The following is a 15,842-nucleotide window of genomic DNA, read 5'->3' on the forward strand; positions in this document are numbered from 1 at the left end:
CCTTTCCTCCTGGAACTAATGATTCCTATCATACTATCACTTTGTGATAATTCAGATGCGCCTCCCTTTCCTCCTGGGACTAATGATTCCTATCATACGATCACTTTGCCCATCAGTACTCTCACAAACACATGAAAAACGGGGCAGGCAAAAGACACAGTGAAAGAACAGAACATGGAAAACTACTAGAAGCTCACAATCAGTAATACCCACATGGTAGATAAGACAGGTTCTGTTTCTTTCTAAAAGCACTTGCTCCATATCAAAATGCCCCAGGTGTTGTTTTTGAAAAGTACTATTTTAAAGACTTTTTTCAAGCTAGAAGTGTTTTTCTTTTTTTCATTTCTTTTCAAGATTTTAAAAATTATATATACAAAAAAAATTATATATACAGTGTTCTGCCTGCAGGCTAGAAGAGGGCACCAGATCTCATTATAGATGTTTGTGAGACACCATATGAATGCTGGGAACTGAACTCAGGACCTCTGGAAGAGCAGCTTGTGCTCTGAACCTGAGCCATCTCTCCAGCCTGCCAGAAGTGTTTCAATTATATCTAAAGCTGTGATGTTTCTTAAGCTATTCAGCTACTATGTGCACTTGTATTACCTGTGTGTTAAAGTACATACTTTTATAAGCCCAAAAGGTAAATACAACATGAAAAAGGAAACTGATTTTCATTGAAAGCTTTTATTCCAATGGAAGATACCTTTTAGGGTCACTATTATAGGCTGAAGATCTCAAATCAAAATTCCTTGGGACAGAAAATACTGTGTGTTGGCTAGTGTTTTTTTGTGAACTTGATACAAGCTAGAGACGTTTTGGAAGAGGAAACCTCAGTTGAAAAACATCCCCATTAGACTGGCCTATTGGCAAACCTGTGGTGCATTTTCTTGATTGATGATTGATGATAAAGGGTCTGGCTCACTGTGGGTGGTGCCACATTTGGGCTGACAGTCCTGTGTGCTATAAGAAAGCAGGCTAAGCAAGCCATGGATTCCTACAACACTTCCTTCCCCCTGCCCCATTCCTGCCCTGAAGTCCCTTCCATGATGATGGGCAAAACAATCCCTTTCCTTCCCAGATTGCTTTTAGTCATAGTATTTCATCACAGCAAAAGAAACCCGAACTAAGATAGTGGGTTTTGGAAGACTGACACATATGTATGTAAATATGTAGTATGCATTCACACACATGTGTGTACATATACATACATATATATGTATGGATTTCCTGCGGATGGGACCCAAGTCTCAAGCACAGACACTTCTGTGCTCCTCACACAAAGTCTAAAGGTAACTTTGTCAGTTTTTGCTTTGTCTGCTACTTCATCTCATGAGGTCAGCTGTGGAATTTTCCACTTGAGGTTGGCACTCAAAATGTTTCAGATTTCAAATAAGGAAGTGCAACTTGTATTAAGGAATAACAGCATATACATGGTAACAATTAATTTTGACAAAAAGATGAGAATAAAAATGAAGTCAAAATAAAATATAGACCTTCTGGTGATGCTTCACCCATCCTCCTCATATACATGGTTTCTAATCATGCATGTATACTGGCTTGTCTTTGGAATACTAAAACATTCATTAGATTCAGTCTAATCCTAGTCTCTCAGGGGCTCACTTAGCAAAGCAGCAACTTACTGGCTAGAAACACCAAACACTGCCCCCATCAGGTCAGACTCTGAACTCCGGATAAAGACAGACTCCTCTATTCAACTCAGAGCAGCCACTTCTGCTCCCCGCTGCTGCCCTCTTCAGGCCACACTCCCAGTTCCGACCAATACACAGCAGGGGACATAGCACTCCTGTCCAGATATTCCAACTTTCCCTTCTGGGAACTAGACAATAGCAGAAGTAAATCTCTGAGCAATGCCTGTAACATCACTGTAAAGGGAACTTTGTCTTGATGGTGACTGGAAACTTAATAATTGTAGTTACTACTTTTGCTGGCTTATAACCGCCATAAACTACACTAATAAATCTAAGCCTACAAAATGTTTTTTTAAAAAAAATAAAGCAGCAAAAAGCACTATTAATAGGTGGTTCCTAAAATAGAGACAAAGAACAACATGTATCATTATTCAGTCAGCACATGTATGCATGTGCACATGTGCATGCTTAGTGCCTGCAGAGGTCAGAAGAGGCCTCAGATCCCCTGCAACTGAAGTTGTGGGTGGTTGTGAGCCACCATATTAGTGCTGGAAACCAAACTCTGGTCCTCAGAAAGAGAAGGAAGCACTCTTAACCAGTGAGCCTTCTCTCCAGCTATATATGGATTCTAAATTCATTTAAACATCATGGACTGACCACAAACTTATTTCTTTATGATATTTCATTTGAATTAAATAAATAAAGGAGTTTCTATCAAGATGCAGGAAACAGGACTAATAGAATTTTTAATATTAAAAGATGAAAATTAAATTGGGTATGGTGGTGTATGCCTGCAATCCCAACATCCCAGAGAGGAAGACAGGAGGATCAGGAGCCATAAAAATTAAAATATATAAATAAAGCGAAAAAACCAGAATCACTATGTTCTTGAAACTATAACAGAAAAGTATCCTGAGGATGGTGAAAATTAGTTTCAACCTAAACTCCATCTATAGGAGAGATTCCCAGGCCAGATCACTACAAATACTATGTGTTTCTTCCCAAGGAAAGGTGTTCCGGCACAGTGTAAGAAGACAAAGGGAAACATAGAATCCAGCCATTGAGGAACCAATACAAGAGAGTAGTTATGTGAGATCCCAGTAACTTAAAAGCCATAGCCATAAAAAAAAAAAAAAAAAAAAATCGAGAGCATGCCTCAGCAAAGCCCAGCCTCACTGAAAGAGGATGGCAGAGGCTGTGAAGGTGTGCCGACAGGAGAAAACTACAACACATGCATTTTAGGAGATGGGAAATATTTTTGATAGGCATGTGACAAATATGACAACAGTTGGGGTAAAAAAAGAAAGATGTCTGTTAGAGATGGGCAAGTGCAATGGTCTGGAAATGAACGGAAGGAAGAATGTGAAGCCGGGAGACCAGTCAGGGCTGCACACTGAGGGTGGGTGAGCTAATGTGGACTAGAAAAAGGATTCACCGAGAGGAGAGGGCCTGAAGAATCCAGATTCAAAACCACGGAAGAGAAAGAAGTAAGGTGTGGAAGGAGGGAGGCAGCACAATCACAACACTTAACAATGTTAACAGCAGTTAACAATGTGCACAGTCACAGTGAAAACACTAAGATATATGTTGAGGAAAAGGACGAGGGAAATAATGGTCACTTCAATTACAAATCAGACTAAGGGGCAGAGGAGACGGCTCAGCAGGTCGGAGTTCTCCTCTGCTTGCAGAGAACCGCTCAGCTCCCAGCATTCACAGCAGGCGGCTCACAACCACCTTTAACTCCACTTACAGGGGATTTGATTCCCTCTTTGGATCTCTGAAGGCATCTATACCTATAAAGTACACATATACTCTTGCAGGCATATACACATAAATAATAAGTACATCTTAAAGAAATCAGGATAAAAAAGGAAAAAAAATTCAGGCATGTCTCTGTATGATAACCATGTTATGTAACTATGAGTAAGTAAAATAAAAATGGTATTAAGTCAGACTTCCCTAGGTAAATTTATTATCTGAGAGGAGGTTGTAGAAAATGTACAGGAAGTCTACACTAAGAGCACTGCATCCCCACTATATCACTGAAGACATACTTGTAATTCAAATACCAATTTCTTAAGTTTCCAACTATTTACTTACATGGTTTAAATGGTTGCTCTTCCTCTTTTCACGCACTAAGAATAAAAAAAAATTAACTGATCAATTCTGATACAAATGCCATAGAAAAATAAAAGTAGTTGTTACTTATCTGATGGACTACCAACATGCAAAGTCAGATAAAATTCAATTCTACTTTAAAAAAATAGTTCTACCAGCCTGGTCTACAAGAGCTAGTTCCAGGACAGGAACCAAAAGCTACGGAGAAACTCTGTCTCAAAAATTAAAAAAAAAAAAAAATAGTTCTAGCAAAATAAATTTGTCAAAATAAACTGCATAAAGTATATCGAAAAACTAAATTTTATTTTTAACCTAGTAGACAATGTAGTAGGCACAAACGAGAATTTTTATATACAAAAGAAAATGACAAACTACATTAGGGCAGGTGAGAGATTCAGCTAATAAAAACATCTGCATACATCTAGCACTAAGCCTACCTTAAAGAGCATTTCAAAGGAGTGTGCTAAACTCACCGAGCAGGACATCTACGGCACACACACTCCAGAAAGAGAGCCTTGGCCACACTATTTCCCCAGTCTCCTCTGTGAACACTAGACTGTACTCTAAGACACATACGCCTTCCCACTAATGGGGGGCAGGTACAGATAGCTTTTATTTTATTTTATTTTTTTTAGGGTTTTTCTGTGTTGCCATGGCAGTCCTGGAACTCACAGAGATCTGCCTGTCTCTACCTCCTGAGTGCTGGGACTAAAGGTGTGCACTGCCACCTCTCAGTTAAGATAGCTTCCACATGTGCGCAGAGAGATACGGCACCACTAACCAGAATCAATAGTTCAAGACAGGCAGACTCGACAAGCTATGAAAAGCAGGCCTGCAGCACCCTCTCTTCTTAACCCGGGCTGCATACTTGCATCATTCCCAGTATTATCGTAGGATCCTCACTTCTCATAGACAACAATGGGAGTGAGGTTAACCAAACATTACAGAAAATAGTATGGAAGAATCCCACAGTTCAGACTCTCAACCTAAAGCAAGCATGATAGAAAATTCACATACCAGCAAACCTTCTAGGAAACATTAGGACATGTTTGCTCTAAGTTCTGCTGCAACAAGACAAAGAGGTTTTAAATAGCCTGAAATTTTTGAGTCACATAAATCTGGGTGTGACACAGGCTTACAGAGTGTGGCACTATATGAAATGGGTCAAAATGACCATAAATAACACATTTGTTTTGGCATTTCACCTAAAAATCTAACAGAACCCTAAACTGTATCATTTGTCTTTAAAACACACTACTGGATTAAGGAAGAGAAGGAAAGAGGCAGACAGTCGTAAATCCATGCCACTTCTAAATCACGTATCTGCACTGGCAATAAGGTAGAGTGTGTCTACAAAATCCGCAGGCTGTCCCTGAAAGAGTGATGTCAGAACAAAGCATACCATCACATATCAAATACAAGTACATTAAAAGTTTAAGTCAGTGTATAAATTCCAAGAAATATTTCCAATAATGAATCATACTGAACAGAAATGGTTTCCAGGCTTTCCTCAGTGGGGAAAAGTGTCTTACCATCTGTCTGAGATTTGCTGAGGAAAATTGTGCTTGCCCTGGGGTGGTCAGAAGGATTTGATTCCAAAGCTAAATCTACAGAAGGAAAGAGAAAGACATGATTATTTGTCTCAGAAGAAGCGAAGGTGGTTTTGAAAATCATGATTAACACTTCTAACTTTGAGGAGAAGGGTTTCCAAACATGAACATGAGAAAATAAAAGCAATAACAAAAATTCTATAGGAAAACTGCAGAATCTCTCCATTCATGTGAAAACTATCTATGTCTTAGACTCTTTAAATGTATTTCTAAGTAACCTCATGAAACTTTAATAGAATCATATATATATATGTATGTATGTATGTATGTATGTATGTATGTATGTATGTATGCCCTTCCCTCCTACTTATCTAACATATGTGCTGATGTTACTAAAAGTTTCCAAACCAGCCTCAAGTCAACTTACTGTCAGACACAGCTCAATATATCAAATATGCAACAACAAAGACATCAGGTTTTTATAAACATTCTTTAACCACTTGATGAATTCTAATTTCATCGGACAAGAGAACTTGTTTAGTTAGCTGTTTAAATGGAAGCAAGCCATCATGCAGGTGAAGGCTGCATAAAAATCAATGGCCTAACCCACCTAACTTTCATGAATACAAACTGATTTTTAACTTTTGGCCTCAATCTCTTAGGCTGCACTCACTTCTTCTTGCAGTCTACCTTGGGAGCAAGATGAGATCATCTATTTAACCAAGGCCACAAGATAGACTTCCTCTCTCTCTCTCTCTCTCTCTCTCTCTCTCTCTCTCTCTGTTTCTGGGTGTGTGTGTGTGTGTGTGTTTGCTTTCTGTTTTTCAAGACAGGGTTTTTCTGTTTAGCCCTGGATGTCCCGGGACTCTCTCTGTAGACCAGGCTGTCCTTGAATTCGCAGAGATCTGCCTGCCTCTGCCTCCCAAGTGCTGGTACTAAAGACATTCACTACCATTGCCCAGCAGAAGACAGATTCTAAACTAACCATAATGAACACTTTGCCATCATATGGAATAAGGAAAGTTGTAATGAGAAAGGAAAAAAACTATGGCATTTCTGAGCAATGCGCATCTCAAGCCACTTAACCGGTCTTGTCAGAAACTGGAACAAGATCCGGGCAGAGAAATGGTATGGCAACACTTCCTGAGTCTTGCCAGCCAACATTCTACTCTTGAAAAGGGGGTTTAGTGGTGAACCACAATGTACCTACTACATCCTTGGCTTGTACAGAATACACACTTAACAGTCAGCTCCACTGGGCTGGAAAGTTGGCTCAGCAGTTAGCATACTGTACTTTGGGGGATCCAAGTTCCATTTCTAGCACCCACATGACGTGGCTCACAACTGCCTATCACTCTAGCTCCAGGGGACCCAATGCCCTTGTCAGGCCTCCTTGGGCACGCGCACTTGTTCATACACCCCAAGAACAAAACCTAACTCTAATAGCCCTACTCAACCAGCACTACTGTCTAGCTCAGCATTTCGCAAATGCATACACTTAGAACCCCCTTCCTTCCTCCAAACAACAAACACGGAGTCCTGCATAAGCATAATTCAGGACTTCCTTGTGGAACAGGAATTGGAATCACCTACTGTATTTTATTTTTAAATTATTTATTTAGAGATAATATCACACTTTGTAGTTTGAGCTGGCTTGAACTCTTGGATCTTTCTGCCTGCCTCAGGTTCAAGAGGGCTAAGATTAAAGGCGTGTAGCAGCTGAAGAGAATTATTCTAAAGGATGCCCCACAAAATTACTTGTAAGGTTTTCTGACATCTTTAAGTGTGAAACAAAGTTCGCTATGTGGAAAACAAAGCCACGTGTGCATGAAGTGACAGGCAGAGATCTAAGCTGGTCTAATCTAAAGCTTGTTTCTAAAGCGACAGAGGACGACCTCCTCCTAAAAATCAAACATATTGCCATTTGAATTAAAATGTAGCTTGCAGATCACACTATTAAAAATAGTTTTTGAAATAGCTATATCATGTAGCAGTCTCTGTGTCACAATAAAAGTTCTTTATAAAATTTCAGTAGATGGGGCTGAAGTCATATATAGCTCAGTCAGTAGTGTTTCCCTGGGTTTGATCCCCAGACATGGAAAAAAAAAAGAAAATCTAAGGAATTTCACAAGTACAAGAAAATTAAGTATTAAAATCAAAGAAAACTGTTTAAAACATGCATGTAAATCGAGTGGCTAGAGAGATGACTCAGCAGTTAAGAGCATTTGTTCTTGTAAAAGACCTTAATTTGGTTCCCAGCATTCTGTTGGGCAGCTCACAATGGCCTGTAACAATGACTTCGGGACATTTAACACTCTTTTATGGCCTCCTGGGATACACATATGTGCGCGCGTGCGCGCACACACACACACACACACACAGACATACACTCAGGTACACATACATTCACATAAAATAATTTTTAAAAAAGCCAAATGATAATGTACAATTTTGGACCTAAAGACAAAATCTAAGGTTGTAATAAAATCAAGAACATGTCTTGGAGAGAAGGTTTTGGAGTGGGTACATGTCCCAGGGATGGCCAGTCTATCACAACTCTCAAGACTTCTCAAAGTCCAAGACAAATGTGCTGTAGGGGCATTAGCTAGTTAGGAGACGCAGTGGTTTTCAGGAGGAAAGCCTTTTCAGCAGAGAGGAACCAAAATGCATTCTGAGATCACATAATTCACAGGTCAAGCTAAACTTAGTTTCGTTCCCTCTGAACTCCTTGTGAGTACACACTGATTTTGAGATAGATTTCCACTGATGCATAATTATAAATAACATAGTTAATCAGTATTATGGATCACATTAAAAATGAGATGGATAAAAGTCTTCCTTAGCAACAGAAATTAGCAGAAGCTAAAATAACACTTCATTAAAAAAAAACTACCAATAGATATACTCACAATAATGAACTTTCAGCTATGTTTCTTGTACATTTTTACAAAAAGTTAAAAACAGTGTAGCTCAGTGCTTAGATATCTGCCCCTGGGTACTGAACCACAAGAAAACAAAACCTCTTATCAGTTCTAAACAACACAAAATCTCTTTTCAGCTCACAACTTGTGTTGTATTAAAGAAAATCATTCCTACCCTCAAAGTATTTATTGTTGAATAATGTATAATGATACAACAAGTATTATTCCCATTCTAGCTTAGCCAGTCCAGTATCAGGGATTTAGAGACAAAATTCTGTCTTTATGAGTACACAATACTTTTTTTTTTTTTAGTACACTGTATTTTTAAATAATGCTGTTTATCTCTTTAAGAAAAACCTTCAAATGTGGGCTCATAGTTGGGTAATTTTCATGGCTCCAATATACAACACGACACAGCTTTCCAAAGAAGTAAAGGCACAGGCTGAGGTATAACTAGCAATTATGTCAGTTCTCACTGCTATCTTAGTTTTAGATACTTAAAAAGATTCCTGATGTTTGTGAATGAGGAACATTACTGTGACTCTAGCTTGCATATATTTGGTTACAGGTTGGCCACTCTCCCATAGTTAAAATATTTTCATATTGATCAGCTTTTAAAAAATCACTTATATAAAGCCTATAGGAATTATATACATCAGGGTATCAATGCTAATTTGCTTAGCGTTTTGAGAAAATACAGATGTTATGTAGCTACCATAGTTTCCCATGTAGTATGTACTTTCCACTTACTATAATCACCACATGCTGCTATTTTATACAGAATGGAAATAAGCCAGTAGACAGTGGCCCTATATACAAACTATATTATTTCTGTACTCCCTTAACTCTATTCCCGAGAGCCCATGGAGACGCTGGTGAGTCATACTACTCACTATGTACCAGAGGCAAAATAACCAACTACAAACCAAAGCACTAGGGTCCATACACACACATTCTGCACACACACCAATTACCATGTATCTTCTATGTAAGCAGAGCTGGTGAGACAGCTCCGCTGATAAAGGTGCTCAGTGCACAGGGATGAGGACCAGAGTGTGAGCCCCAGCACTCATGGACAGTCAGCACCTAACACTGCATCTGTGGTTCCAGAAATAGAGAGGTAGAGACAGGCAGACGCTGGATGTCTTAAATAGGTGGAGCAGGAATGAGCAGGAGCACCCTTTCCCTGACTGTCACATATGAACACGTAGTACACACACATACACGGACACACCTCTCACAAAGAAACCTCTAAGAATGCTCTCAACTAGGACAAATAAGACAAGGATTATGATTAAAATTATATTATGATAAAATTATGATTAAGATCCACCATTTTTGAATTATCAATTAAAGTTGCAATTCAGTTTGAAAGCAATGGTGGTAGGTAAACTGCTTTTCCTTTAGACCAAGAATCTATGCCTTGTATGATCCACCTTAATCACATATCAAAAATACTAAAAAAAAATCCACTCAACTTAGAATAACTAAATATAGTGCTGAAAGCTAAAATGTTAACATTACACAATCATAATCCATCACAAAATTTCCTTATCAAAATATTAAATAAGGCAATGGCCAAGACATCGGCAGATAGAAACAGCACATTTCAGGTGTGGGGGAAGTTGAGTCCAACATAGCAATTTCAATATATCACAGTTAAATAGAGTATGTCAGCAGGTCCTGGGTACTCGTCTAAAGACTTAGTCTACTCACTGACATGCTCCATCACCCCTTGACATGCATGTACTGTACTAGTTCTGTGGTTTTCAACACAAACATTACAAAATTCACAACTGCACTGTCAGATGAATCTATCACAGAGTCTACACTTTACATGGCTTACCTCAGCGGAGGGTCCTCAATCTAGAGGTCACTGCTGCCCAGCTTCCCTAGCCTCCAATGAACCATTCCACTTCTGTGCCTGCCCCTCCACCAGCTCTCAGTATTCCCCTGCCCTAAATCTCTGCGTCTGCCCCTCCACCAGCTCTCAGTATTTCCCTGCCCTAAATCTCAATCTATGTTTTAATGGCTGTGATCATTCATATACTGAAACTTTTTTCCTTAGTCTATTTCTTGAGAGGATTTTATTCACTTAAACTTTGAAGATCATTTCTAGGTTACACAATTACTACCTTCACCTCATTGTATGTTCCTCAACATTACTGTTGGAACATCAAAGCTCAACAGCCTCAAAAGAAAACAGAAGACAGATGACACCCAAAGAAGCCCATTTTGAGTCCTCTTCTCTAAATTCTAGGCTGATATGTTCTACAACTGGAATTACGATTCCTGTATTAATTCCAAACCCTGAGAGGATAAAATGAAGTGCACAGGACACACACAACACATTACAAAGTCTTCACGCCCACAGAAGCAAACAGGTCACTGTTGCCATCTCGTTGGAAAATCTATATCAAAGCAATTCTTAGGCAAACATGTATGTGCTTTGGCCAACACTAGATAATAGGGTATATACATAATTACACAAGATCAAGAATTCCAGTGTTTTTTATAATTGAATATATATTTTCCTTGCTGTTCTCCATACATCACTCCCAATCCCTTTCATGAAATCTACCCTGAAGATGGCTCTAAACAAATACCTGATTTATTTTATGGTTCTATAGGTCCATACTTACTTTTATAGATACAACTGCATAACCATGTAGATATGCCAGTTTATCTTACCTGTCTCTTACTGCATATGAGTTGCTGCCTATCATCTTAATAAAAATAATACAGCAAGAACTTTGAAAATATGTTGTCTCACATGACGGTATACACATCTTTAGCATAAATTCCCTAAAGCAGGGTTTCTAGGTTAAATAAACTAGCAATGTTGTTAGATTTTTGCCAAATTCCCCTTCATGGAGTCAAATCATTCTGCATTTAAAACAGCAATATATGAATATAACCTTCCTTATACCCTCACCAATATTTGTTGAGTTTTCGGGTTTCCCCATCCCCAAAGGAGGAGCTGCAGTTTTCATTCACATTTCTCTCATGTGTGAAGTGTAAGGATCACCTGTACTTCTTTGTCACTTGTCCATTCATCTTTGTTACTTTTTTATTTACTTCATTGCCTTTAGCCAGCCTAGTTTATTCCCTAGGCAATAATGCTTTTTTTGTTCAAGTCACCACTGGTTTTCCCTAAATTACTGCCCAGACTCCCAGCTGGTCTCTTGCATACATCATAGTGCATTCACACAAAGCCACTAATCTGGTCTTTTTCACAAAGAACTTGTTTCCCTGTGTATAATTCTCCAGTGGTTTCCCAATACAACCCAAGTTCACATTGTTGTCAAGGCCAACTTAGCATATAAAGGCCTAATCCACCATCTTTCTTTAGGCATCCCTTTCTCTCTACTGTGTCTCTTCCTTTCTGTCATTTACAGACACCAAGTTTGGTCCCATATAAAAAGCTCTCAAGGGACCTGTCTTACAGGGAAGTCTCCCTCACCCTCTATTGTTTCCTTTCCCTTTTAGGAAAGTTCACACATTAGAGACAACAGTCATCTTTCATCACCTCAGTGTAAAACTGTCCCTCTCCCAATCACTGCTCTCTCTGGTTTTCTTCCTACCGCTCACTACCGTCTATTGATGACTCACTACTGTCTGTCTATTCCCAGCTGTCTCAGAGTTAGGAGGGACTTCCTTTTCTGCCACTGCCTCTATCTGCAGCACTGCCTAGCCATTCAAGGTGCTCAATACACACGTTTCAGGGTGCTCAAACCAGCCGGGCATCTTTCACTTTCTCCTATTTCTAGATTTTGTCATCTGAGATCAGCATTACTGACAGACCTCTCAGAGCAGAGGCTATTCAGAAATAAAGACATGAGATAGTTTACTAAGAATCATAAATCTAATCAGAGAGTTAATGACTAATAAAAAAAATCAGTGTTACCATCAAACTGTCTGGCATAAGAACTAAATGCCTTTAACACCAATGACACATCATAAGGCACTAAATTGTAAGACTAAATATACCACCTGAATTCTATCCAGAGGTAGAACACACCAATCATCAAAATCTGTTTTTATCTTATGAGAGTAGGCATAATTTCACTATGAAAGATGTCTAACCATATGAGACTGGTGTATCTGATACTACAGCTATTCAATGGTATACTAAGAAGTTAATAAAGTGCCATAGGGCACTGTGCACTGTCTTCCTGGAGCATGCTCTGGGGATGAAGCATTGTTCTGGGGATAGGAAGCATCACACACAATCTCATTTTTATAAAGGAAAATGTTTTATTTATAGGCATATGAAAGGTTCAAGAAGATGCAACACCAAAATATTGATAAAATGGCTTATCTGTGTTTTCTATAGCTCTTACAAACATTAAAAAATGGCTAATAGCTACTAGAAAGAGGAAAGAGGTTCAGAGGTTTCCCACATATTTGCCAGTTCTTTCCAAGGGTGACTTGAGAGAGCACTTTTTTTTTTGGTTTGTCGAGACAGGGTAGCTTTGGAACTATCCTGGAACTCACTCTTGTAGACCAGGCTGGCCTCGAACTCACAAGAGATCCGCCTGCCTCTGCCACCCGAGTGCTGGGGTTAAAGGCATGCGCCACCACCGCCCGGCTGAGACAGCATTTTTTTTTCTTTATTTATTATGTGTACAGTGTTCTGTCTGCATGTACACCTGCAGGCCAGAAGAGGGCATTACAGATGTTGTGAGCCAGCAAGTGGTTGTGGGAACTGAACTCAGGACCTCTGAGCCATCTCTCCACCCTGAGCTCTTCTGACCAGTGCAATAAGCATAGTTCCTAAAGTCAGAACATGAAAGTTGAATGAAAGGCTGAGAAAAGAAGCCCCAGTACCCTATTTTGTGTTACTGACGTCACCTTCAGTTATCAGACATGACATTAGAGCCAATGATTAGGAAATACTAATCTACGTACTGTGGAAGTTCTAGAAGTGACTTTGAATGCTCCAGAATAAAGCAGATCATTTATTCATGATTTTATCTAAGAAATCAAAAAATTCAATTCTTTTCTATAAATAAAAGCTACTTTTTAAGCTATTTCTCAGTTTCCAAGGAAACTGGTATAAAATTTTCTGAAATATAGAAATTAAAAGCAAACTTTCAATGTGTTTATATATATTTGGTATTTTCAGTCAAATGCAGCACTAAGGATCAAGCCAAGGGGTCTGTACTTGCTGCGCAAGTACATATCATACCATAAAGTAGTCCTCCAGACCTAAAAATGTTTAGAAGAAACACTGGAATATTAATAAACTTAAATTCTATGCTTGCATTTTTTTTTCAAAATTTCTGACTTAGCATTCCTTATCATATAGGTCTATGCTCACACACCTCTCACCAGTCATTCTTAATGTCAGCATCCTCAGCTTCACCCATGGTTACCAGAGCATCCCATTTACATAAGCAGTGACTTCAGGCCACATCCTTACCTCTCCCTTCACTCACTCTCACTGAAAAGAACACGTATGAGATCTCCAGCAAACGCTGCCTTTCCATCAGTTACTTGTATTGTAACTAAGACAGGGAAGGACGGAGCTCTACTATACAGACCCATTCTCAAGAGTCGAACCCAGCACATCCGCCACACCTCCACACTAGTCTTGAGAACAGTTCCACACAGAAGCAGCTTCAGTCCTATCTTAACTCTGCGTCCTCATCAGCAGTACTGAGAATGCAGACAGACTTCCTTTGTATTGCGGGGGGACAAATGAGCACACATGAAATTGTGTTGTAATCCCTCAAGAATTATAAAAAGGTCCTATTTGGATTCTCACCCAACACTACCCACATTCTAACTGGTTTGTAAACCCAGAGGCTTCCCTTAAAACAGAACAGTTTTCATAAACACACACACACACACACACACACACACACACACACACACAACAGAGGCATGCAAGCAGCACACTGTTTAAGGATACAATTATTTTTGCATTCCTTTATAATATTTAAATATTACAAAAAGTTACAAAAGTATATCGATCATGGGCCTTAAGTTTATTTTAACATGAAGACACTAACGGTCCAGCTAAAGTTTAAAGGTTATAAAAGGAAATCATTTGTAGCATTTAAGTGAAACAAACAGGTCAATCTGGCTTAAACACTTGATGATACTTTGTCTTAAAGTCTGTAGCCTTCAAGAACCATCTTGTTATCCCGTATTACTTCTCTCTAGACTCACAGGTTTTCAAGTTTTTAATTATAAAGCTTCAAGCACTTCCGCTTCTCCCTCTTACTCGCCCAGCCCACCCTCCAGCGGTTCAGGATGCTGAACTGGTCTTTTACTTCAACATGCTTAGTGCTGAATAAAATTCTCCAGGCAGGGAGGCAGGGAGGGAAAGGAGCCGTGGGAATAAACAGTTCAAGCACCCGAGTGCTTCACCCTCACTCCCAAACCTTTACATTACTAATTTAAGGCTAAATTTTAGCTTTAGACTCCTTTGAAACGTTTGACCAACAATCTCTTCCCAACCCTCTTCCTTTGGTTTTAAAGTGGCGATGTATTTATCAAAACGAGAACTTTAAAGTGAGCAGAAGTCCGAGGGCAAACTTGAGCGTGTTGCGGGGGGGAGGGGGGGACACACGGACGGACGGGACTTAAACGTAGCCCTGGAAGAGAATATTGGCATCTTTCACAAAAGCCCCTTTCCCAATCTCCTTTCTTTCTGTGCTCCAATTAAAACCACCTATATTGAAGATACTTTTAAAATCCTATTAATATCAAACACATTTCTGTGGCAACCTCTACTTCAACGTAAGTAAGAAATCCTCAAATTTCTTTAATATCAGTTACCTAACTGGTTCCTGGGAGGAGGAACCATTAGGTTCTTACCTTAGGTACCATGTGGCTAAATAAGGACAGGGAGATAGGATGGCTACGCCGAGGTTAAGGTCCTGGGAGTTTTATTAGGAAAAGGGGCACCTACATACAGGCACATGAAGTCTTGATAAAGTCCCACTGGACAGTGCCCAGCATTACAAGGAGGAAGTGAAGGGGGCTGCAGGGTCCCAGGTCGGGATGAGAACAAGAACTGGGCGTAGGGGTGGGAGAGAAACCGGCCAGCCGCGGCCCCAGGAAGAATAAGGGGTGGAGACGCGAGCCACATACAGCCTTCACCCCCGGTGCCCAGGCCCGCGCCAGCCTACTCCGGGCAGTGAGGAACCCGAGGCGGGGGCCGCCTCCCACCTCCCTGCGGGACCCCGGGAGAAGGTGGAGGCCAGAGGTGCGCCGCGGCCGGAACGCGCACGCTGCCCCCTCACCTTCGGGCATCTCTCGGTCGCTGATGTGCTGCAGGTGGTGCCCCTCGCCGGCTCCGAAATCCAACTCGGAGGGCTCCACGGCAGCAGCGGGCGTCGGCGCTACCGCCACCGCGTCCCCGGCCGCCGCCTCGTAGGTCTCGGACTCGTAGTCGGGCTCCGCCGGCCCCGTACGCCGGCCCAGCTTGGGGCTGGCATTGGGGGACACGCAACAGGTCAGCGTGTTCCCCATGGGGCGCGTCCGCTCCGCTCGGCCGCTGCCTGCGCCTCCGCTCTCCCCGGACTCCGCTCCCGCCCCCTCCCCCAACAATGGCGCGGTCGGCGCCGGCAGCCCCGGACTGAGTGGGG

The 15,842-nt window shown here is 40.6% G+C and overlaps 1 protein-coding gene across 2 annotated transcripts in view; it reads right to left on the minus strand.

Moving 5' to 3' along the window:
* The window catches only part of Ccnyl1 (cyclin Y like 1), a 31,983-nt gene extending 16,200 nt beyond the window's left edge, over positions 1–15,783 (minus strand). For both annotated transcript variants that reach the window (XM_005361472.1, XM_005361471.1), the window contains exons 1-3: positions 15,498–15,783; positions 5,303–5,377; positions 3,753–3,787 (exon numbers count right to left, since the gene is read on the minus strand). In XM_005361472.1, the coding sequence (XP_005361529.1) occupies positions 3,753–3,787; positions 5,303–5,377; positions 15,498–15,726 (339 nt within the window). In that variant the 5' untranslated portion in view covers positions 15,727–15,783. The remainder of the gene's footprint in view (positions 1–3,752; positions 3,788–5,302; positions 5,378–15,497) is intronic.
* Between the last annotated feature and the right edge of the window lie 59 nt (positions 15,784–15,842).

Source organism: Microtus ochrogaster, linkage group LG4 (genome assembly GCF_000317375.1).
Source record: "Microtus ochrogaster isolate Prairie Vole_2 linkage group LG4, MicOch1.0, whole genome shotgun sequence".
NCBI lineage: Eukaryota > Metazoa > Chordata > Mammalia > Rodentia > Cricetidae > Microtus > Microtus ochrogaster.